This window comes from Dreissena polymorpha, chromosome 14, assembly GCF_020536995.1.
Source record: "Dreissena polymorpha isolate Duluth1 chromosome 14, UMN_Dpol_1.0, whole genome shotgun sequence".
NCBI classification, from domain to species: domain Eukaryota; kingdom Metazoa; phylum Mollusca; class Bivalvia; order Myida; family Dreissenidae; genus Dreissena; species Dreissena polymorpha.
In genome coordinates, this window is record NC_068368.1 from 11,705,507 (window position 1) to 11,731,200 (window position 25,694).

The 25,694-nt window shown below is 35.9% G+C and overlaps 1 protein-coding gene across 2 annotated transcripts in view; it reads right to left on the reverse strand.

Annotated features, from left to right (window-relative positions):
• LOC127858968 (uncharacterized) overlaps nucleotides 1-15,592 on the reverse strand; it is a 33,800-nt gene extending 18,208 nt beyond the window's left edge. The window contains exon 1 of one of the 2 annotated variants that reach the window (XM_052396351.1): nucleotides 15,461-15,592. In XM_052396351.1, coding sequence (XP_052252311.1) covers nucleotides 15,461-15,466 — 6 coding nt within the window. In that variant the 5' untranslated portion in view covers nucleotides 15,467-15,592. Of the gene's footprint in view, nucleotides 1-5,305; nucleotides 5,438-15,460 lie in introns of those variants that run through there. The other variant, XM_052396350.1, reaches the window with a different exon arrangement.
• Nucleotides 15,593-25,694: the final 10,102 nt, after the last annotated feature.

The window sequence follows — 25,694 nt, forward strand, 5'->3', positions numbered from 1 at the left end:
AATTTGTTCAATCCAATACAGAAGCATAAATAAAAAAAAATGTGAACGGCCGAAAGAAGATACAAATATTGTCAACATAACTGTGAATCAATGAGGGCAGTTATCAGCCAATTGATAAGTTTGTGTACCTAGAAAAGCTCATCAAAAAGTTTGATCAAAGGAAAACGACAGGAATAAAATTACCTCTTCAAAAACGGGGCTTAATGCATGTGCGTAAATTGTCGCCCCCGAATAGCCAATGCAGTCCGCACATGCTAATCAGGTACGACACTTTTCACCTTAATTGATTTTTCGCTTAGAAGAAGTCCCTTCAAAACGAAAATCTAGTGCAGCCAGAAATTATTTCCCTGTTGAGCATGTGTTTAGTTTGACTGCACAGGCTTATCTGGGACGACATTTAACGCACATGAATAAAGCCCGGTGTTTCTAGAACAAGGTTCAAATGTTGTTGAAAAGGCGAAACATTTAAATAAACAATCTCAAATATTAATGTCACATAACCGATTTCTGGGTTAACAAAAAATAAATCCTTAAATTTCTTTTAAACAAATTATAAATAGTTTAATCCTTAACGCTAGGCACTTGTTATAGAACTTTTATTAAAAAATATATTTAAAGTTAAATCGTAATGAAAGCGCGAATTTCTTGGAACTAGTTTATTTTATTTCTCCTTGTCTAAATTTAATTGGAAAATTCAAAATTACGCGAAATTCTGGTAACTGGCCTTCATATATTAGATACTTGTAATGCGATATTTTTTCCTTAATATCGATTCTGATTTACAAATGAATAGCAACGAACGAAGACCCAATTAACCGACTTAGATACACTAATTGTTGCATTCCAAATAAGTACTTTTCCAGGAAAACATTCTGCCGATAACAATTGAAATAAGATAAAACCCTAATTATTTACACACGATTATATTGTCCATTAAATGCCAGAAGTATTGTATTGAAACTGATATAATGTCTTTTTCTCGGAACTGGGCTAGTAGTGTGCAAAAATAAAATGCCATTCTGAAATGAAATCAATAAAAAAACAAGATTTTGTTATATGCGGCTCCAGCATTTTGCAAAGGCGAACCGCTGAAAATGGCAGTTATTTAGAAGATGACAGCGTTCTTAGTAGGACAGATAATAATCTAGAACAGAACCGTATGCTGAGCACATTATCTAAACATCTGACCCCAGTAACGATTTGTTAGTAAGGGACTGGGTTGGCTTCGGTGGAAAACAAAACCCTTCTTAATCAGATAAAAATAACATTGTATCAATTTGCAATCAACTTTGATAAATAGAAAGGCGAAGCAACGTTTAGTTTTGAAACAAGTATTACGGCGACCCACTAGGCACAAGACCACGACACAATTGAATGCCGTTCAGTTAAAGTGCTTGCTGTCATAATTCATAGTTAGTCCCAAATTTCGCATAAGGCCAGCATTTTTATTTTATTTGTTTTATGAGAAAATTTTCAAACAAATTGAGTCGGGGGGGGGGGGATAAATAATAAAAAAATCATGAAAAGTGAGCAGTCTACCAAAAAAATAAAAATAAAACTGTCTAAACTGATTATTTATTTTATTTTTGAAATTTTAAAATTAAGCCAATTTAACCTTATTTATACTTGCATTAACCTTTAAGTGTTTTATATATCTTATTACACTGTTGTAGAATGTTTTTATAATAATAGTTAACATATTTTTATATATATTTATATGTAAAAGCACCTTTCGCATGTATTATACTATATTGCTTCAATAGAGACCATTAACCACGCCAGGTGTGTAGTGTAATATAGTGATCGTTAAACTTTTGTTGAGTGTTAATCATATGTATGTTTATAACAAATATAGCATGCTTTTGACTTAAATAAAAAAGAATTGAAAACTTTTCAAATTGTTTAATAGCTTTAAATAACGACCAACTTTGTAACTTTCATCCATGAAAGGAATATGCACACTAAAAAATACTATTTAATATACAACAGACTTGCTTTATATCATTATAATTTGTATCAATCATGAGAAAAAATGAGCCACATAACAGGAAATTGGACCTTAGGGCGATTGCGACGATTTTGGCTCCAAAAGAGCAGTCTGATCAGGATCCAAACTGTTCAACAAAATTGTCATTCAGTCAGTACTTCTAAAGATGTTAAGCGAACACTTTGGATTCTGATCAGACTGCGCTTGAATTGATCTTGATCCAAACTTTGTGTAGTGAAAGTTCTAGCACATAAAATGTGAATATTTTATTTAAGAAACCGTGAGTTATAGACTTATAAAAATATGTGCTGCATTTCATTTTATATTCAAAGAGAGTTATAGTGTTTATATATGTAAAGTGAACACAAGAGGCATGACTACAATATTTGGTGTGTAACATCGTTATGAGGTTCTCTTTGAAGTTTGTTCAAATCAGGCAGAAAATTTGCCCTCCCTAGGGGTTACTGTTTTGCATATAAATATAAATAATATAATCATTCTCTGAAACCGCAACGCCCCTTGGTTTGTTGCGTTGCACGCCAACCATATAGTGGTTCTTTGCTAAGTTTCCTTAAAGCATGTCTCCGTGGTCAAAACTGTTTGCGCTTCAGGGATCAACTGATTTATATAGATTAATGTCTTTGATAATCTCTAAAAACACAGACACCGCAAGGGTCAGGGGTTCAATATTTGGTGTGTAACATGTTAGTTTTTTCTTCTTCTAGGTGTGATAAAATCATACATTTGGAGTAAAAATAACCGTCCTTGTTTAGCATGCGTAATATTTACTTATATAATAAAGAGTTAAACAATATTATTATCTCAAAAGGCATGGATTAGGTGATAATTATTTTGTATGTGACATTGTATGGCGGTAATATTGGTAGGTTTGTATCATGTCCATTGGCTTCACATTAGCCCCAACCTAATATGGTGGTAAAAGGCACAATATACATAGAAACCTAGATTTATTTCATTGAACATTTTCTTAAGTGAGAGCCGTATAAAGAATTAAATAGCACATGTAGCAAGGATTTAAATTGTTCTCGTAGAATTACTCTGCTGACTGTATATAATTTACTCGCAAGATTAATTATATATAGAACACACCTTTGAACTTTGAACTATGTAATTGTATATTTTAAAATAGTATTTTATTTTAAAAATTTCGTAAAAGACACACAGTATTGTCAAAATAAAATGGTGTAAACTTTTGAACATATTATTTTGTTCCTCTCTTATTCACAGTTTAAGTTCAAATGAAAATTTCTATGGAATGTGTTGTCTGTATTATTTTAAGGAGAAACAGCAATAACATGTTTTTGATATATAATAAACAGAGAGAGCTATATAAATGTGAAGATAATAATAACCCTTGGAACAAAAACATAGAGCCGATTGAGTACCAGGGCCCTTGCTACACTTACGGGAATTGGGACCGGGGCCCTTAGAGGGGGGAATTTCACTTCGTTTTCGGCGAAAAGGGGAATTTTACAAGATCTTTTCACCAATCATTCAACACTTAATATTGCTCTATTTTAATGTAATTTACATAACTATACATTTAATCAAAGGTTCATAGCAAGATACCAGCTGGCAACATAGGTATAAAAGTATAAAAATAAAAAAAATGTTTTGGAGGGGGCAATTTTAGTTGAAATAGGGGAAAAAAGTATACTATTTTAAGGTGGGAATGGGGCCGAATTTCGGCCCCAAAAACGGCCAAACGAGGGCCCTGAGCACATTTATCAACAGAGCCTGAGGTGTGATAAATTTATTTGCATTCCTTGCAGTACAAATCTTGCAGTATGAAAACATTATTTACAGTTGATAGAACATCATATTTATTTCGGCTAAATAATAACTCATTTTTGAAAAAAATGTCAAGAAAAATAAATAAAACTTTCTTGTGACTTTGACGGACATACGAACATCGGGACCCAATGTTATTTTCTTTAGAATCTGTGTTGCATACTTTTTTTCTAAATAAAGAATATGTATGGTGAGTGGGGAAAAGGGATTATTGATGCAAGTACCTGTGGTTCAGTCCTCATGTTCATTATAAAGAAACGTAAAGTAGTACTTCTTGGACATTTTCGGGATGTTGATTTTTATCTATAAAAATATTACAGGAAATGCATTTTAATAAATACGCATATTTATATAACCTACCCAAACCTTTTTAACACACAGAAAGTTATCGATGGTGACACATCTGCATCATCTGCCAAAACTCATTATTATTTTGAATTTCGTATCACATACTATGGGCATGATGTCAACAATGGTGTTCTAAAGATTATCTTTTCTAATTGAAATTGTTTCTGCTCCGTTTTTAATTAATTTGATTTTAAAATATGCTACATTTGTCTCGTTGATGTTAATGTCTGCCATTTCGGAAATGCAATATGAAAATCATTTGTTAAATACTCACCGATTGGCGTGTGGTATTGGCTGCAATAGCCAATGAAAATCGCTGACGCTTTACAAGTCGAATTGGCACAACGAAACAACCCGTATTATAAACAAATTAAACGACACTTTCGGAAATCTGCGCAATTTTTTTTCTAGTTTTGGATAAAATACTAGGTCGGCGCGTGAAATGTAAAAAAAAACGAAAGTGACTTTTATTTGTATTTGTCGAAAAATAGGGTCGGTCGCTCCCGTAAAACAGGTAATAAAACAATGCTGGCCTTAGTCAAGTACTGTTTTGTAATTGATACGCTATTGTGCATATAATTGTGTATGCGACTTTTATCAACGTCAACTCAATTGATTATTATCTAATGCTATAAACAACGTTAGACGTGTGACCACTACGATGTTTGATATAAAATTGCAGCATCAGAAATATGGTTCCAAGTAAACATTGTTGGAAGCTATGGTCGATTGCACAATAAGGGTAGTAGATATAGTCTGTTTCATAATAGAACAAGTACGTAAACCAGTAAGGAATGCAACATCAAGCGCGGAAGGACCCCATCAACTTTGAATTACACAAATACTACCATCCTAAGTTTTGGAGTCACAGTTAATTCAGGGCCCGTGACCTTTCGGTAAGAGAAAGTCCTATTTGTAAAAATATCTACGAGTGTTACCGACACTTTACGAGCAAGCAATCGCGATAAATCGATTATCTCCGGAATCCATCGTAATTTATGCAAATAATAGTTTGCTTATCCAGAGTGTACGAGCACGGTGTTACCGACACTTCATGTGCATTTACGTTCGCGGTCATTGCTATTTATCATGGTGAAGGGTATTACCGGTGTATTAACATTTAGAACAGTATTATTATTCAAAATAACTTGTACATACCTGCATATGCGTGTCAATCCGGTAGGTGGATGTCTTTTCTACATTTTTCAATGAAAATTTCACAGAATTTACTCAGCATACAGTATATTTGTCGTGTTTTTTCAAGCCACTATAAGCTGACCTATATTTTACAGGAAGTGGGTATTACCGGTGCACTGTGTATTTCACCTCCACAAAATAGTCATAAACAAGTACTGGTCAAAACTTCTATTATTTTATGTCACACATTCATTTTCACTCCTGATATAAAGTGTCAAAAGAAGATATGCCCATCTTAAATGCAGAATTTGCAAGTCTTATAACAGGTATGTCATTTTTTAATGAAATATCAAAGATTTAAACATTAAATGAAAATAATTTGATCATGAATAACATGTAACAATTTTGATTAGATGTTGTTTTTTTTTTTCAGTTATGATTCTACAATGAAGGTTGAAGGGTCGCAGTGTGGGCATTTGAAATCTGCTCCTCTTCTCACACATTTGACTTTGGTGCAATATTTAAGATGCACCCAGTGTTGGCATTCGGAACACTCAGCCCACTGAACAATGTCTAACACATAGTCCAAATGTAGTGACTCTGGTTGGAATTGTTTGCATATGCAGCAGAGATCATTTTCTTCATGTTCATCTGAGTCTTAATCAGTTGGAATAATCATTGAACTTGAAGTTGAGGGTTCTGGTGCAGGCTGATTATGTTTGGATTGTACCGAGACATTTGGAAGCTCACTCAGTTTATTTGAGTATTTTGAAAGGTCACCAACAATTGTTTCTGGAGCTTTTCGTTTTCTAGGATTAGATGTGGCTGTTTTTATTTTTCTGCTTTCAAGAAAAGAACAGGAAGGGCTGGAAGCAACAGGATGAAGACACTCATTAGCAGAGTAAATTTTAGACGGAGCCGTTTTGACAGCTGGAATGACACTGGGATTCAATGGGTAGATGCCTGTTTTACGGAAAGAAGAAATAAGATTTTCTGGAGTCATGGCCTTGTTGTATGCTTTGGAAGAAAGTGATCCAATGTTGTAACGAGTAATGTTCAGACCAGGATTTTGTCTAAGAAATGACTGACATTCAGAGTGATAGGCTTTCTTCAAAGGTCCGAAACAAGCAACATCCAAAGGCTGTGTCAGATGGGAAGTATGTGGTGGAAGAACAAAGAATTTAACCTTGTTATCGTCTCCCCATTTAGTGACGGTGAGATTAACATGGGACTTGTGACCATCAAAAAGAATAAGCATGGTCTCCTTGCCAACATGGGCATGCTTTCGAAAATGGGTTTCAAAAAATTCCAAGAAGACAGTTGAATTTGACCAGCCAGATTCAGTTAATGTGCCAGCTGAGCCAGGAGTAGTGTCCAGTAACAAACTGTCCATCCACCTTTTGCCAGAGAAGATGTAGAATGGGGGGAGCCTGGACCCAGTGGCATTGCCAGCTGCAAGAATGGTGACAGTGTTGCCACGAGGAGAGGTGACAGACTGAGGAGTATATCCTTTTTGGCAAACAATGTTTGTTGGACTGTACTCGAGCAATAATCCGGTTTCATCAATGCTCCAGATCAAGTCGGGCCTATTGGTCAGGTGACATTTTTCCATGATATTTTTCAGGTCTGAAAAATAGTGTTGAAGTACCTCAGGAGAAGAGGCCTTAGCCCTGGCTAGAGACAACTTTTGCGGTTTTGCAACATGAATGTCTGGCCATCTCTTTTTCAAACCACTGAACCAATCAGCTGAAAGACATGGTTCAGAATTTTTCTTCTTCCCAAGGCTGATGGCGAAATCAGTGGCTAAACACACTCATTCACTCCTGGAGTAGCCGTAACCTATCTCAGCCATGTTCTTGATATGACAAACAAACTGCTCCTCTTCAGCTACAGAAAGTTTGGAGCCCCGGTCTTGGTAGGGGTTCTGATGAGCAGGGGATTGGCTGTAGTCCAAGTGTACGGTCACGAAGAGTACTCTCTGGAATGCCATAGAGACGTGCTGCCCGGTACACAGACATGCCTTTGTTCTTCACAGCACCATATGCCTCAGCAATGAGACCAGGGTCATATTGACCCTTTCTCTTACTCCCAGAAAGTTGAAGCTGTATTAAAAAAAATAATCTTTCTTTAAACCTGTAAATCTCTGCATGTTATTGTTAAAAAATAAATAAATATATATTTCATTTGTGTTTGTGTTATTTTGAATTAAACAACAAGCTGGAAGTTTGGGCGAGTACTATCGTATACACATTTTAGAGGAGAAATCTACCATTACACCGGTTGGTATTTGTAAACATCAGCGTCCATGACAGCAGCATGTTTAACTTAAGAAAACTGATAAACAATGAGTTAGTTTCAATGCAAGGTTGGTTTTTATTATAAAATTTTAGCTGGTGTGTCATGAAAATCGTATAATTACCCTCAAAAAGCTCATTTTCTTATTAATTTTCGGTTTGACAGATGCCGGTAATTGAAATACACACAGTGCGTATGCAAATCACGATAGTGACGTAATGGCACGTGTGACATTTGATATTCGGAATACACCGGAATTACCCTTACACCGGTAATACCCTTCGATAATATATATGGACTGGATCGTAAGAAAACGTGTTTTTTTTTATGATATCACTGAAAATCCACTGAAATCGGTTGAAAACGAACAATATAGCGATTTTTATTTTGGGTCGAGAACAATAAAGTACGAAAACGACCTAATTAATACTCATGATTCGACGGACACCTATTTCAAACCTAAACAAACAAAATGGCTGATACGGGCTTATTTAGCGGAGAGAAGGTAAGAAAAAATGCAAAAACATCTGTTTCAGACGGAAACTGAGTTGTGACGCTTCGTTTTTGCTAAATCTATGTATTTATCTTCCATATGCTAATAATGTTTAGCGAAAGCTTAATATAGCAATAATTTGCATAAATCGCCACGCTACAATGATTTTCGCCTATTGCATGTTTTTATGATCATTTAGGTATTATTTTATCGATTCAAAACCGATTTTGACAAGGTTTTCGATGTCAACTTCGATAAAAAGATATTTCAATAATTTTTTGAAAAGTTTATTACTCGCTATACGATTTATATGCAAAACAACTATCTTTTCCGCAATCTGGGGCTTAAACGTAAACATAAACAGGAGAAATCGGACTTTTCCGTCGGAATCGCACCTAATTCAACGTCTTTTGAGATCCAATTTTTAGTTTGAAACGGCTCGTAAAATATCTCCGATAACAGACCGAGTGAGCTTTGAACTGTGCGCTACTGGCATGTTTCGGATTGTAAGAAGAATCGACAACAATCAACCGACAATGGATTGAATTACGTTACATTACATTCAAAGTAATCAACGCGCAGGCTCAGATTTCTAAAAAAAAATGTCTTCTTATAAGAACACATTTTACTGTTTAAGGAGTGTTATAAAATATAATTTGCATAGACCTCAAGTAAACATGTCACGTAATAATTGAATGAAATATCAAATTATGTATATGTGTGCAAAATAGAAAAATACTTTGTATGTGTAGTAACGTGTAAATGGGGCCTTTTCACAGATTTTGGCTAATGTTAATAATGATGAAAATATCGTTTCGGTAAGCATTTGCTTTGATATCACTTTTCGACTTCGTGTAAAAATGATTCGTTCAGGCTGTTTCGACATGCGTTTTTTTGTTATTTTAGAACAAAACTGTGTAACTGTCAATTTTTACTTAGAAACAAATTTATTTAAACATATCTGTAAAATTATAGCAGTTTTTTCTTATGAAGGAGGTGTTTTCGTCGAAAAAAATGACACATTAATAAAGTTTAATTTCAGAAATATTAATAGTAAGCGTGGTGCTTTAAACGTATTTGTTAAATCTAAGTAAAAATTATAATATGAATAACTTAATTACTATTATCGATTTGATTATAGGCCAATAGATCTACCAGTGCAATGAAACCACGTGATCTCTAATTTTAAACAGCGTCGCCTTTAAACATTACCTGTTGTTTTCTTTGCCTATTGAGACTCGTTCTGAGAAAACGGGGTTTAATGCATGGGCGTAAAGAATCGTTCAATATTAGCCTGCGTAGTCCACATGCTGATCAGGAACGACTCTTTCTGCCGAGACGGATTTCGATTAAAAAATACTTCATTGAAACGAAAATACAATCAAAGCTGAAAGTGTCGTTCCGGTATCGCCTTTGCGGACTGCACAGGCTATCTGGCACGACATTTAATGCACATGCATTAAGCCATGTCTTTTCACAGCGATACTCTATTATAGATGTACGCACTTTCTTTCAGGTCTCACCTCAGGGAGAACTCGTCCGATTCTATGAGCAACATTCACTAGCGAATCGTCCTTAAGGCTGTTTAGACTTATGAAAATAAAAACCGCTTATAGGGTATTTTTCGTTTAAAGAAAGTCTCTTCTGTAGGATACCCCAGTCTATGCGGACAGTGGCGTCCCTGAATAGCCGGCGCCGCCTACACATGCTAATCTGTGACAAAATCAATGCAATTGCATTTAGGTCCGTTTTCCAAGAGCGCGTTACGTATGTATTTCATTTGCTGGAAAGGCTTTCGTGTATTATCATACTCAAAAGTATTTCTTATGCACGGAAAAGTTTTCAGATTTATAAACACCACGTTCTTTCATTAAAAGTAATGCTATGTTAGCATGTATCGAACACTTTTCTACGTTAATTAGGCTGTATCGGATATTGACAGAGTAGTGGCTGTTCAATAAGTACCTGATTCCCACGCATTTCGGATTAAGCATAAAACGTTTCTCTAATGTATAAATGGTACATCGATTATGCAACAAATTGTCGTTTTTGTGCCTGGCGAAGTTCGGAAATTCGGAATCATAATTTGTTCAATCCAATACAGAAGCATAAATAAAAAAAAATGTGAACGGCCGAAAGAAGATACAAATATTGTCAACATAACTGTGAATCAATGAGGGCAGTTATCAGCCAATTGATAAGTTTGTGTACCTAGAAAAGCTCATCAAAAAGTTTGATCAAAGGAAAACGACAGGAATAAAATTACCTCTTCAAAAACGGGGCTTAATGCATGTGCGTAAATTGTCGCCCCCGAATAGCCAATGCAGTCCGCACATGCTAATCAGGTACGACACTTTTCACCTTAATTGATTTTTCGCTTAGAAGAAGTCCCTTCAAAACGAAAATCTAGTGCAGCCAGAAATTATTTCCCTGTTGAGCATGTGTTTAGTTTGACTGCACAGGCTTATCTGGGACGACATTTAACGCACATGAATAAAGCCCGGTGTTTCTAGAACAAGGTTCAAATGTTGTTGAAAAGGCGAAACATTTAAATAAACAATCTCAAATATTAATGTCACATAACCGATTTCTGGGTTAACAAAAAATAAATCCTTAAATTTCTTTTAAACAAATTATAAATAGTTTAATCCTTAACGCTAGGCACTTGTTATAGAACTTTTATTAAAAAATATATTTAAAGTTAAATCGTAATGAAAGCGCGAATTTCTTGGAACTAGTTTATTTTATTTCTCCTTGTCTAAATTTAATTGGAAAATTCAAAATTACGCGAAATTCTGGTAACTGGCCTTCATATATTAGATACTTGTAATGCGATATTTTTTCCTTAATATCGATTCTGATTTACAAATGAATAGCAACGAACGAAGACCCAATTAACCGACTTAGATACACTAATTGTTGCATTCCAAATAAGTACTTTTCCAGGAAAACATTCTGCCGATAACAATTGAAATAAGATAAAACCCTAATTATTTACACACGATTATATTGTCCATTAAATGCCAGAAGTATTGTATTGAAACTGATATAATGTCTTTTTCTCGGAACTGGGCTAGTAGTGTGCAAAAATAAAATGCCATTCTGAAATGAAATCAATAAAAAAACAAGATTTTGTTATATGCGGCTCCAGCATTTTGCAAAGGCGAACCGCTGAAAATGGCAGTTATTTAGAAGATGACAGCGTTCTTAGTAGGACAGATAATAATCTAGAACAGAACCGTATGCTGAGCACATTATCTAAACATCTGACCCCAGTAACGATTTGTTAGTAAGGGACTGGGTTGGCTTCGGTGGAAAACAAAACCCTTCTTAATCAGATAAAAATAACATTGTATCAATTTGCAATCAACTTTGATAAATAGAAAGGCGAAGCAACGTTTAGTTTTGAAACAAGTATTACGGCGACCCACTAGGCACAAGACCACGACACAATTGAATGCCGTTCAGTTAAAGTGCTTGCTGTCATAATTCATAGTTAGTCCCAAATTTCGCATAAGGCCAGCATTTTTATTTTATTTGTTTTATGAGAAAATTTTCAAACAAATTGAGTCGGGGGGGGGGGATAAATAATAAAAAAATCATGAAAAGTGAGCAGTCTACCAAAAAAATAAAAATAAAACTGTCTAAACTGATTATTTATTTTATTTTTGAAATTTTAAAATTAAGCCAATTTAACCTTATTTATACTTGCATTAACCTTTAAGTGTTTTATATATCTTATTACACTGTTGTAGAATGTTTTTATAATAATAGTTAACATATTTTTATATATATTTATATGTAAAAGCACCTTTCGCATGTATTATACTATATTGCTTCAATAGAGACCATTAACCACGCCAGGTGTGTAGTGTAATATAGTGATCGTTAAACTTTTGTTGAGTGTTAATCATATGTATGTTTATAACAAATATAGCATGCTTTTGACTTAAATAAAAAAGAATTGAAAACTTTTCAAATTGTTTAATAGCTTTAAATAACGACCAACTTTGTAACTTTCATCCATGAAAGGAATATGCACACTAAAAAATACTATTTAATATACAACAGACTTGCTTTATATCATTATAATTTGTATCAATCATGAGAAAAAATGAGCCACATAACAGGAAATTGGACCTTAGGGCGATTGCGACGATTTTGGCTCCAAAAGAGCAGTCTGATCAGGATCCAAACTGTTCAACAAAATTGTCATTCAGTCAGTACTTCTAAAGATGTTAAGCGAACACTTTGGATTCTGATCAGACTGCGCTTGAATTGATCTTGATCCAAACTTTGTGTAGTGAAAGTTCTAGCACATAAAATGTGAATATTTTATTTAAGAAACCGTGAGTTATAGACTTATAAAAATATGTGCTGCATTTCATTTTATATTCAAAGAGAGTTATAGTGTTTATATATGTAAAGTGAACACAAGAGGCATGACTACAATATTTGGTGTGTAACATCGTTATGAGGTTCTCTTTGAAGTTTGTTCAAATCAGGCAGAAAATTTGCCCTCCCTAGGGGTTACTGTTTTGCATATAAATATAAATAATATAATCATTCTCTGAAACCGCAACGCCCCTTGGTTTGTTGCGTTGCACGCCAACCATATAGTGGTTCTTTGCTAAGTTTCCTTAAAGCATGTCTCCGTGGTCAAAACTGTTTGCGCTTCAGGGATCAACTGATTTATATAGATTAATGTCTTTGATAATCTCTAAAAACACAGACACCGCAAGGGTCAGGGGTTCAATATTTGGTGTGTAACATGTTAGTTTTTTCTTCTTCTAGGTGTGATAAAATCATACATTTGGAGTAAAAATAACCGTCCTTGTTTAGCATGCGTAATATTTACTTATATAATAAAGAGTTAAACAATATTATTATCTCAAAAGGCATGGATTAGGTGATAATTATTTTGTATGTGACATTGTATGGCGGTAATATTGGTAGGTTTGTATCATGTCCATTGGCTTCACATTAGCCCCAACCTAATATGGTGGTAAAAGGCACAATATACATAGAAACCTAGATTTATTTCATTGAACATTTTCTTAAGTGAGAGCCGTATAAAGAATTAAATAGCACATGTAGCAAGGATTTAAATTGTTCTCGTAGAATTACTCTGCTGACTGTATATAATTTACTCGCAAGATTAATTATATATAGAACACACCTTTGAACTTTGAACTATGTAATTGTATATTTTAAAATAGTATTTTATTTTAAAAATTTCGTAAAAGACACACAGTATTGTCAAAATAAAATGGTGTAAACTTTTGAACATATTATTTTGTTCCTCTCTTATTCACAGTTTAAGTTCAAATGAAAATTTCTATGGAATGTGTTGTCTGTATTATTTTAAGGAGAAACAGCAATAACATGTTTTTGATATATAATAAACAGAGAGAGCTATATAAATGTGAAGATAATAATAACCCTTGGAACAAAAACATAGAGCCGATTGAGTACCAGGGCCCTTGCTACACTTACGGGAATTGGGACCGGGGCCCTTAGAGGGGGGAATTTCACTTCGTTTTCGGCGAAAAGGGGAATTTTACAAGATCTTTTCACCAATCATTCAACACTTAATATTGCTCTATTTTAATGTAATTTACATAACTATACATTTAATCAAAGGTTCATAGCAAGATACCAGCTGGCAACATAGGTATAAAAGTATAAAAATAAAAAAAATGTTTTGGAGGGGGCAATTTTAGTTGAAATAGGGGAAAAAAGTATACTATTTTAAGGTGGGAATGGGGCCGAATTTCGGCCCCAAAAACGGCCAAACGAGGGCCCTGAGCACATTTATCAACAGAGCCTGAGGTGTGATAAATTTATTTGCATTCCTTGCAGTACAAATCTTGCAGTATGAAAACATTATTTACAGTTGATAGAACATCATATTTATTTCGGCTAAATAATAACTCATTTTTGAAAAAAATGTCAAGAAAAATAAATAAAACTTTCTTGTGACTTTGACGGACATACGAACTTCGGGACCCAATGTTATTTTCTTTAGAATCTGTGTTGCATACTTTTTTTCTAAATAAAGAATATGTATGGTGAGTGGGGAAAAGGGATTATTGATGCAAGTACCTGTGGTTCAGTCCTCATGTTCATTATAAAGAAACGTAAAGTAGTACTTCTTGGACATTTTCGGGATGTTGATTTTTATCTATAAAAATATTACAGGAAATGCATTTTAATAAATACGCATATTTATATAACCTACCCAAACCTTTTTAACACACAGAAAGTTATCGATGGTGACACATCTGCATCATCTGCCAAAACTCATTATTATTTTGAATTTCGTATCACATACTATGGGCATGATGTCAACAATGGTGTTCTAAAGATTATCTTTTCTAATTGAAATTGTTTCTGCTCCGTTTTTAATTAATTTGATTTTAAAATATGCTACATTTGTCTCGTTGATGTTAATGTCTGCCATTTCGGAAATGCAATATGAAAATCATTTGTTAAATACTCACCGATTGGCGTGTGGTATTGGCTGCAATAGCCAATGAAAATCGCTGACGCTTTACAAGTCGAATTGGCACAACGAAACAACCCGTATTATAAACAAATTAAACGACACTTTCGGAAATCTGCGCAATTTTTTTTCTAGTTTTGGATAAAATACTAGGTCGGCGCGTGAAATGTAAAAAAAAAACGAAAGTGACTTTTATTTGTATTTGTCGAAAAATAGGGTCGGTCGCTCCCGTAAAACAGGTAATAAAACAATGCTGGCCTTAGTCAAGTACTGTTTTGTAATTGATACGCTATTGTGCATATAATTGTGTATGCGACTTTTATCAACGTCAACTCAATTGATTATTATCTAATGCTATAAACAACGTTAGACGTGTGACCACTACGATGTTTGATATAAAATTGCAGCATCAGAAATATGGTTCCAAGTAAACATTGTTGGAAGCTATGGTTGATTGCACAATAAGGGTAGTAGATATAGTCTGTTTCATAATAGAACAAGTACGTAAACCAGTAAGGAATGCAACATCAAGCGCGGAAGGACCCCATCAACTTTGAATTACACAAATACTACCATCCTAAGTTTAGGAGTCACAGTTAATTCAGGGCCCGTGACCTTTCGGTAAGAGAAAGTCCTATTTGTAAAAATATCTACGAGTGTTACCGACACTTTACGAGCAAGCAATCGCGATATATCGATTATCTCCGGAATCCATCGTAATTTATGCAAATAATAGTTTGCTTATCCAGAGTGTACGAGCACGGTGTTACCGACACTTCATGTGCATTTACGTTCGCGGTCATTGCTATTTATCATGGTGAAGGGTATTACCGGTGTATTAACATTTAGAACAGTATTATTATTCAAAATAACTTGTACATACCTGCATATGCGTGTCAATCCGGTAGGTGGATGTCTTTTCTACATTTTTCAATGAAAATTTCACAGAATTTACTCAGCATACAGTATATTTGTCGTGTTTTTTCAAGCCACTATAAGCTGACCTATATTTTACAGGAAGTGGGTATTACCGGTGCACTGTGTATTTCACCTCCACAAAATAGTCATAAACAAGTACTGGTCAAAACTTCTATTATTTTATGTCACACATTCATTTTCACTCCTGATATAAAGTGTCAAAAGAAGATATGCCCATCTTAAATGCAGAATTTGCAAGTCTTATAACAGGTATGTCATTTTTTTAATGAAATATCAAAGATTTAAACATTAAATGAAAATAATTTGATCATGAATAACATGTAACAATTTTGATTAGATGTTGTTTTTTTTTTTTCAGTTATGATTCTACAATGAAGGTTGAAGGGTCGCAGTGTGGGCATTTGAAATCTGCTCCTCTTCTCACACATTTGACTTTGGTGCAATATTTAAGATGCACCCAGTGTTGGCATTCGGAACACTCAGCCCACTGAACAATGTCTAACACATAGTCCAAATGTAGTGACTCTGGTTGGAATTGTTTGCATATGCAGCAGAGATCATTTTCTTCATGTTCATCTGAGTCTTAATCAGTTGGAATAATCATTGAACTTGAAGTTGAGGGTTCTGGTGCAGGCTGATTATGTTTGGATTGTACCGAGACATTTGGAAGCTCACTCAGTTTATTTGAGTATTTTGAAAGGTCACCAACAATTGTTTCTGGAGCTTTTCGTTTTCTAGGATTAGATGTGGCTGTTTTTATTTTTCTGCTTTCAAGAAAAGAACAGGAAGGGCTGGAAGCAACAGGATGAAGACACTCATTAGCAGAGTAAATTTTAGACGGAGCCGTTTTGACAGCTGGAATGACACTGGGATTCAATGGGTAGATGCCTGTTTTACGGAAAGAAGAAATAAGATTTTCTGGAGTCATGGCCTTGTTGTATGCTTTGGAAGAAAGTGATCCAATGTTGTAACGAGTAATGTTCAGACCAGGATTTTGTCTAAGAAATGACTGACATTCAGAGTGATAGGCTTTCTTCAAAGGTCCGAAACAAGCAACATCCAAAGGCTGTGTCAGATGGGAAGTATGTGGTGGAAGAACAAAGAATTTAACCTTGTTATCGTCTCCCCATTTAGTGACGGTGAGATTAACATGGGACTTGTGACCATCAAAAAGAATAAGCATGGTCTCCTTGCCAACATGGGCATGCTTTCGAAAATGGGTTTCAAAAAATTCCAAGAAGACAGTTGAATTTGACCAGCCAGATTCAGTTAATGTGCCAGCTGAGCCAGGAGTAGTGTCCAGTAACAAACTGTCCATCCACCTTTTGCCAGAGAAGATGTAGAATGGGGGGAGCCTGGACCCAGTGGCATTGCCAGCTGCAAGAATGGTGACAGTGTTGCCACGAGGAGAGGTGACAGACTGAGGAGTATATCCTTTTTGGCAAACAATGTTTGTTGGACTGTGCTCGAGCAATAATCCGGTTTCATCAATGCTCCAGATCAAGTCGGGCCTATTGGTCAGGTGACATTTTTCCATGATATTTTTCAGGTCTGAAAAATAGTGTTGAAGTACCTCAGGAGAAGAGGCCTTAGCCCTGGCTAGAGACAACTTTTGCGGTTTTGCAACATGAATGTCTGGCCATCTCTTTTTCAAACCACTGAACCAATCAGCTGAAAGACATGGTTCAGAATTTTTCTTCTTCCCAAGGCTGATGGCGAAATCAGTGGCTAAACACACTCATTCACTCCTGGAGTAGCCGTAACCTATCTCAGCCATGTTCTTGATATGACAAACAAACTGCTCCTCTTCAGCTACAGAAAGTTTGGAGCCCCGGTCTTGGTAGGGGTTCTGATGAGCAGGGGATTGGCTGTAGTCCAAGTGTACGGTCACGAAGAGTACTCTCTGGAATGCCATAGAGACGTGCTGCCCGGTACACAGACATGCCTTTGTTCTTCACAGCACCATATGCCTCAGCAATGAGACCAGGGTCATATTGACCCTTTCTCTTACTCCCAGAAAGTTGAAGCTGTATTAAAAAAAATAATCTTTCTTTAAACCTGTAAATCTCTGCATGTTATTGTTAAAAAATAAATAAATATATATTTCATTTGTGTTTGTGTTATTTTGAATTAAACAACAAGCTGGAAGTTTGGGCGAGTACTATCGTATACACATTTTAGAGGAGAAATCTACCATTACACCGGTTGGTATTTGTAAACATCAGCGTCCATGACAGCAGCATGTTTAACTTAAGAAAACTGATAAACAATGAGTTAGTTTCAATGCAAGGTTGGTTTTTATTATAAAATTTTAGCTGGTGTGTCATGAAAATCGTATAATTACCCTCAAAAAGCTCATTTTCTTATTAATTTTCGGTTTGACAGATGCCGGTAATTGAAATACACACAGTGCGTATGCAAATCACGATAGTGACGTAATGGCACGTGTGACATTTGATATTCGGAATACACCGGAATTACCCTTACACCGGTAATACCCTTCGATAATATATATGGACTGGATCGTAAGAAAACGTGTTTTTTTTTATGATATCACTGAAAATCCACTGAAATCGGTTGAAAACGAACAATATAGCGATTTTTATTTTGGGTCGAGAACAATAAAGTACGAAAACGACCTAATTAATACTCATGATTCGACGGACACCTATTTCAAACCTAAACAAACAAAATGGCTGATACGGGCTTATTTAGCGGAGAGAAGGTAAGAAAAATGCAAAAACATCTGTTTCAGACGGAAACTGAGTTGTGACGCTTCGTTTTTGCTAAATCTATGTATTTATCTTCCATATGCTAATAATGTTTAGCGAAAGCTTAATATAGCAATAATTTGCATAAATCGCCACGCTACAATGATTTTCGCCTATTGCATGTTTTTATGATCATTTAGGTATTATTTTATCGATTCAAAACCGATTTTGACAAGGTTTTCGATGTCAACTTCGATAAAAAGATATTTCAATAATTTTTTGAAAAGTTTATTACTCGCTATACGATTTATATGCAAAACAACTATCTTTTCCGCAATCTGGGGCTTAAACGTAAACATAAACAGGAGAAATCGGACTTTTCCGTCGGAATCGCACCTAATTCAACGTCTTTTGAGATCCAATTTTTAGTTTGAAACGGCTCGTAAAATATCTCCGATAACAGACCGAGTGAGCTTTGAACTGTGCGCTACTGGCATGTTTCGGATTGTAAGAAGAATCGACAACAATCAACCGACAATGGATTGAATTACGTTACATTACATTCAAAGTAATCAACGCGCAGGCTCAGATTTCTAAAAAAAATGTCTTCTTATAAGAACACATTTTACTGTTTAAGGAGTGTTATAAAATATAATTTGCATAGACCTCAAGTAAACATGTCACGTAATAATTGAATGAAATATCAAATTATGTATATGTGTGCAAAATAGAAAAATACTTTGTATGTGTAGTAACGTGTAAATGGGGCCTTTTCACAGATTTTGGCTTTTATTGAAATTTGCCATTAAATGCTTTTTATTGATAAATGTAACTATTGGATCTACAATGCTCCAGTAAAAAAACAAGATTAAAATTAAAGAAAGAAAAAACTGACCCTCAACTGGGCTCGAACCACTGAACACTGGAGTAAAAGTCTATCGCTTTGACCACTCGGCCATCCGTGCTCATACAATCAGTGATGTATTTTATACTTTATATAAGCAATCCTAGTATCACAAAATATAACGACAACAACAGAACTTTCTAAATTAGTCAATCGTTTCGATTTGCAACGCTTTATAATTTTCAGGTTTGAATTAGTTACATTGGCATTGCAAGCGCCGTATATATTTGACAAGCATTGCGAGCTAGTTCGTCTACTTATTAAGATTACAAAATTATCTCGTAAATTAAAATTGTCGTACGATCGTTTATGAAACGCCCCCCTGTAGTAAAAGTCAACACTTAAGACAACTCGGCCATCCGTGCTCATACACTAAACTCTGTATTTTTTACTCTTTATAAGCAATCCTCCTAGTTTCACAAAATATAACGACAGCAACAGAACTCTCCAAATTATTCAATCGTTTCTCGTTGCAACGCTTTATAAATTTCAGGTTTTTAAATCGTCAAAAGATGCATATAATGGCTATTTTAGAGCATGGTAAATGTTCAGTATTACTGTTTCCTCACAAATATCACAACTAAACCGAAAATTTGCGAATCTGAAACACGAAAAGGCCAATTTAACGCGAAAATTACAACACAATTTTTCTGTGAAACAAGTAACATAACCCCAAAACGCGCCTCGCGTGACTATGAGATGTATGTTTGTCGTTGAAGTTTCTTGGAGACTCTAAACGGGAAATAATTTCCGTAACGTTTCAGAATGCAACTACGGCTTTCAAACACGAACATGATTACCGATATTCCCCACTCAGCAAACGTAATCGTCTCTTACGAAATTTCGATCGAAGGTTTCTTGAATGAAGCGAACGTCCGAATTAAGAATCATTCGGATAGAACGACATGGACATGATGTTGGGACCATGACATTTAGGGAGATGCATGCATATGAAGACGAGTTGGTTCTGCTTTTATAGTAATTACGTTGGTATTAAAAAACAAGCCTCTAATTTTCACAATTGTCCTCTCCTTAGCATCATTTGGTGTTGCCCGATCTAAGTTGGTTGGGATGGGTTGTCTTTTGGCTCCGATTGGTCGACCGGTCAGAGTTTTCCTCGGTGGATCGCAAACACGAACACTCAGATTTTCAATGTATGCCATTAATTCTGGGTAAAAAACGCGCTGTAATCAGCCCCGTAATTTTAAAAATCTGATATCGCCGCTTTAACCTGTTAATTTGTGACTATTCGAAATAATGATGCGTGCATACTCTTTAATGGTGCGTTACTTTTTCCTAATGTTCGTAGCTTTAGTACAAAATTGTGTAATTTTAATAAAAGATATAAGTATTTATATAACAATAATATGTATGTAAATAAAAGACAGGTTTCCTTTAAAAAGAGGGTGCCTTCTTCTAGCAAACAAATAAAGAACGTTTATTCATGACATATTAATTATTAGCGCGGTTAACACACGTATTTTAAAATATTGTTTTAAACTAACAATATATAACAAAATTACTATTAACGTTATAATTATGGGCCTATACAACTGCATTGAAAAATCGTGATTGCTCTTATTTCCCAACGTCACCCTTTAACATTACACTGTACTATCTTTACCTATAGAGGCCCGGTCTGGGCACTGTGAGCTGAATGTGCTTTAAGAATCGTCCCACAGATTTAATAGGCTATCCAGGGACGGCACTTTTCGCTAAGACTGGGTTTCCTCTAAGAAGAGATTTCCTTTAACTAGAGCGCCGACGGCAATGAAAGTCTATTGGCAAGATACCGGGAAGTTTCTGCTGAAGTAAATGTTAAAGGAACAGCTGACTGAATTAAAATCTAAAAGGCTTTCAAAAAGAAAAGCTTTTTTTTTAGAAAAGTACACATAAGTGAAACAAGAAATGGAGAAATATTGCAAACTATCCTATATCAATCGGAAAATAAGAAATATGTATCAAGGGAGCTTGCCTGATGTTAATGTTATTTCTGATTGGCTAGACGTTTATGTATGCTATTGTTTTGATTAACGTTATCATTACTATTTACGAGACTGAACGACCTTTTCATTCGGAAGCTAAGGTGAAAGTTGTATCTTTGTTTTTCTTGTTTTGTTACTATTCATCATACTGTTACGACCGCTACATTTTCATTTAATCAGAAAGGAACAAATCTTCGCTGCTGTTGTGTTGTTGTTGTTGTTATATTTAACGACTTCGTTACATACGCAAAATATTACATGCCCGCGATATTTTAGCACACTTTCTGTGGTTTGTAATCTATATTCAAATTATACAAATAATTTCAAATATTATGCTAAATTATTTGCAGATTAATATCAAAATACTGTAATTTGACCCCCTCTCTTGCCGCCTAAAATCTAACGGTCTCAATAGGCGCGATAGCATGCGATGCCTAACAGTTTTAAATAGTTCCAACCTAAACTTTCATGTAATGTGCCTCAATGAATATGAGTGGCGCTCTGGTAATCCGGTGTTTAATGCATGTAAAGTGGGCAGATTAGCCCGTGAAGTCAACACAGGAATAACACTTAATAAACAAAAATCCAGACGAGTCTTAACGCACATGCATAAAGCCATATGCAAGTAAACAAAAACTATTTATTTTTTATTTTCAAAGAACCGATTTCTGCGTTATCAAATAACAAATCACTAAATTTCATTTATGACGTCAATCATGGACGTCAGGTACTATTGATATAACTTGCATGTGTTACGTTACTTGCCATTTTTGTAAAGTCGCTATTGTGTCAGTGAATTGCTATAAAAAAAGTTTGCGTCAAACCCGGCTATCTCATATTAATTTGAAAATTCAAAATAGCGAAATTCAGGTACCTGACAATTACATTTTTAGATTTCGCGATTTTTTTTTAAGTTATCGATTTTGATTCACAGATGATTAGTGACAAACTAAGATACAATTAGTCGACTTAGATACATTTATTGTTTCATTCCAATAAAGTGCTTTTCCAGGAAAACGTTCTGCAGATTTGCAATTAATATAAAATTAAACCGTAATTAAGTACACACGAAGGTATTTTTCGTAAAATGACGGAAGTATTGTAACTGATACAATGTCTTTTTCTCAGAACTTGGCTTGTAATGTTCGAAAATAAATTGTCATTCTGAAATGGAATAAATGGTCGTTTTAAGAGCTGGCAATATGTGCCTCAAGAATATTGAAGAGACGGAACGCTGATAGATAATTCCAAGATGGCGGCGTTCTTAGTAGGTATCATAATCTAGCCAAACACCGCGTTCTTAGCGATACATCTAGAGAACTGACCCGAACTCCGACTTGTCAGGAAAGGACTGAGGTGACTTTAATAGTATACACAACAACTATCAATTATAACAAGAGTGCCAAACTGTCACAAGATACGCCCGTTCGAAGGTTTTGGACACCATGCTCAATGCTTGAAAGTGTCCTCAAGACCTAGTTATTGACCCGGCATGACCCATATTTGAACCTGACCTAGATATCACTTAGATGTAACATCTGACTAAATTTGGTGAAGATCAGATGAAAACTACTTCAAAATTAAAGAGCGGACAACATGCTTAATGCTTGAAATGCACTATGTGACCTCGTTTTTGACCCGGCATGACCCATGTTCGAACTTGACCTACATATCATCTAGACACAACTTCTGACCAAATTAGGTGAAGATCAGATGAAAACTACTTCAATTAGAGAGCGGACACCATGCTAAATGCTTGAAATGCACTAAGTAACCTCGTGACCTAGTTTTTGACCCGGCATGACCCATATTTGAACTTGACCTACATATCATCTAGACACAACTTCTGACCAAATTTGGTGAAGATCGGATGAATACAATTTGAATTAGAGTCCGGACAAAGTGGCGCCGTTGAAAATGCACTAATTGACCCTATGACCTAGTTTTTGACCCGGCATGACCCATATTCGAACTTGGCCTATATATCAACTAGATGCAACTGCTGACCAAGTTTGGTGAAGATCGGATGAATACAATTTGAAATAGAGTCCGGACAAAGTGGCCCCTTTGAAAATGCACTTATTGACCCTATGACCTAGTTTTTGACCCGGCATGACCCATATTCGAACTTGGCCTAGATATCAACTAGATGCAACTGCTGACCAAGTTTGGTGAAGATCGGATGAATACAATTTGAAATAGAGTCCGGACAAAGTGGCCCCTTTGAAAATGCACTTATTGACCCTATGACCTAGTTTTTGACCCGGCATGACCCATATTCGAACTTGGCCTAGATATCAACTAGATGCAACTGCTGACCAAGTTTGGTGAAGATCGGATGAATACAATTTGAATTAGAGTCCGGACAAAGTGATGCCTTCCGCCCGCCGCCCGCCGCCCGCCGCCCGCCCGCCGCCCGCCGCCCGCCCGCCGCCAAGGGGTTTCACATAATACGTCCCGTATTTTATACGGGCGTATAAAAAGGTAAAGGTCTTTTTATTATAGTGTCACCCCTATTGAAAGGGCCAGCCAATTTGGCTTATGAGACACCTTTGCGTGTATACCATGTACCTCCCAACTCCTATCACCATGCCAGGCGCCAGGCGGATAAGTCGGTAACCATTCATGTTTAACGCTCACGGCTCACGAGCCGGCCATATCGGAACAAGTCCCATGACAAACATCCATCCTTCGACAAACGCTCCCCATAGGGCTCGAACCTTCGACCTCCCGATCCTGAGGCAGACGCCTTATCCACTAGGCCACGGCGATCGGTATTATATTAAATATATATTATATTATTGAAAAAAAAAACAACAACGTTTCTATGCTCCGCGGTTGGCACACGTGCCTCTCACCTAAGCGATCCGGGTGAATGTCCCGCTCCCGACGCATGTGAGTTTGATTGGTGTTCACCATACCGGGCAGGAAGGGTTACCTTCGCGTACTCAAGGGTTGTCAGGAGTGCAATTCGGAAAGCACACACATTTAACCACCTTCATTAAGATTTGGAGCCACGGTTTGCAAGCCGTGCACTTTCAGTAAGAGACACCCTATTTTTAACAATGTCTTCGAGTGAAACCGCGCCTAACGAGCACGGTGAAACCGAAACTTTACGACCACGAACCGAAACACAAACGTGAGTAACCGGTCTCTTCCATGCACGAATCGCAAATTGTGTGCAAAATTAGATTTGTAAAGACTATTACATTATATATCCTAATGTTCGACCGGTGCAGAGAGCATGAAAAGTATACTCCAACCTATGAAAATATCAAGTGATTACCTATCATTTGTTTGCAAAATCAGATCATTTATACATGTATGCGTGCCAAGTTGTACGATATTTAACCTGTTAGCAATGTTGACTAGTTTACATTATGCTAAAACATCATAACACATTTTACAAAAAACAACCCGCGCAATTTATTAGTATAATATCTTATAATCTCTCACCTAACAAATGGGACTCACGTGCCTACGAGATGTTTCACGGCCGTTAATCACGGACGCCTCCTCTTTTTTTTACGATCCATCAATAAGTGAGAAAATGCAACTTTCAAGGTGGCACTAAGGACTGGATGTTTTGAAGTTTTAAGGATATTTTTTCAGGGCGAGTAGATTGTATATGTATTTTCAACACATTTTTCATTATTTTTAAAATCGGGCGTGGATTAAATCATCCACAAAAGTACAGAAACATACAATCACAACCTATTTAGGGACGTGGAGACCTGTGTAAGTTGTACCATGGTGGACTTTTTGAAAGCAAATCGATGTGTTTTGCCTGTTTGACGAGGAAATGCCTACGGCTTCTCTTTTCAATGAATCGCAAAAAGAGTAGGCACCCGGGATTAACGTCCATGCGTTTGTCGTAGAAGGTTCTTGGAGAATCTAGACGGGAAATAATTTTCGTAACGTTTAAGAATCCAACTACGGTTTTCGAAGACGATGGCAATTAAAACTTACCGATATCTCCAACTCAGCAAACGCAATTGGCCCATATACAATTTCGTTCGAAGGTTTTTTCAATGAAGCAGACATCTTCCGGTAGGTCATTGTGTACTCACCGGTCTTACTGACCTGTGTACTAACGCGAAAGGATTTGTGGGTAGCACTTCTTTTACGAGTGAAAAGTGAAAGCAAAAGTAGGTCAGGTAATCGTGCTTCTGATAATCGCTATCAGTCTTAACAGAGATTCAAAATCACATTTAAACATAATTAAATAACATTTCTTTAATCAACGTTCCGTTTTAAACACACAATAAAAATAGATTTTTCTTTCATTATTAACTTTTCATTCCTACGCAGAACTACTTTGGCGGAAGCATAATTCCCCAAACAAGGGGAATGTGATGCGTCTTAATATAGAGGTTACAATAACGTAGTGACGTCACCATCTATGTATAGAATGCCGGTAGGTACCATTCGGTTAGCACGACACGGGCCCCCGGCCCGATGATTGGATTACCAAATATAGGAATATGCTTGTACACCGACACGCGTAATTTCAGTAGATATATTTACCGCGTTGCTATAAAAAAAACTACCAGCCACCAACTATTTTCACAATTACTT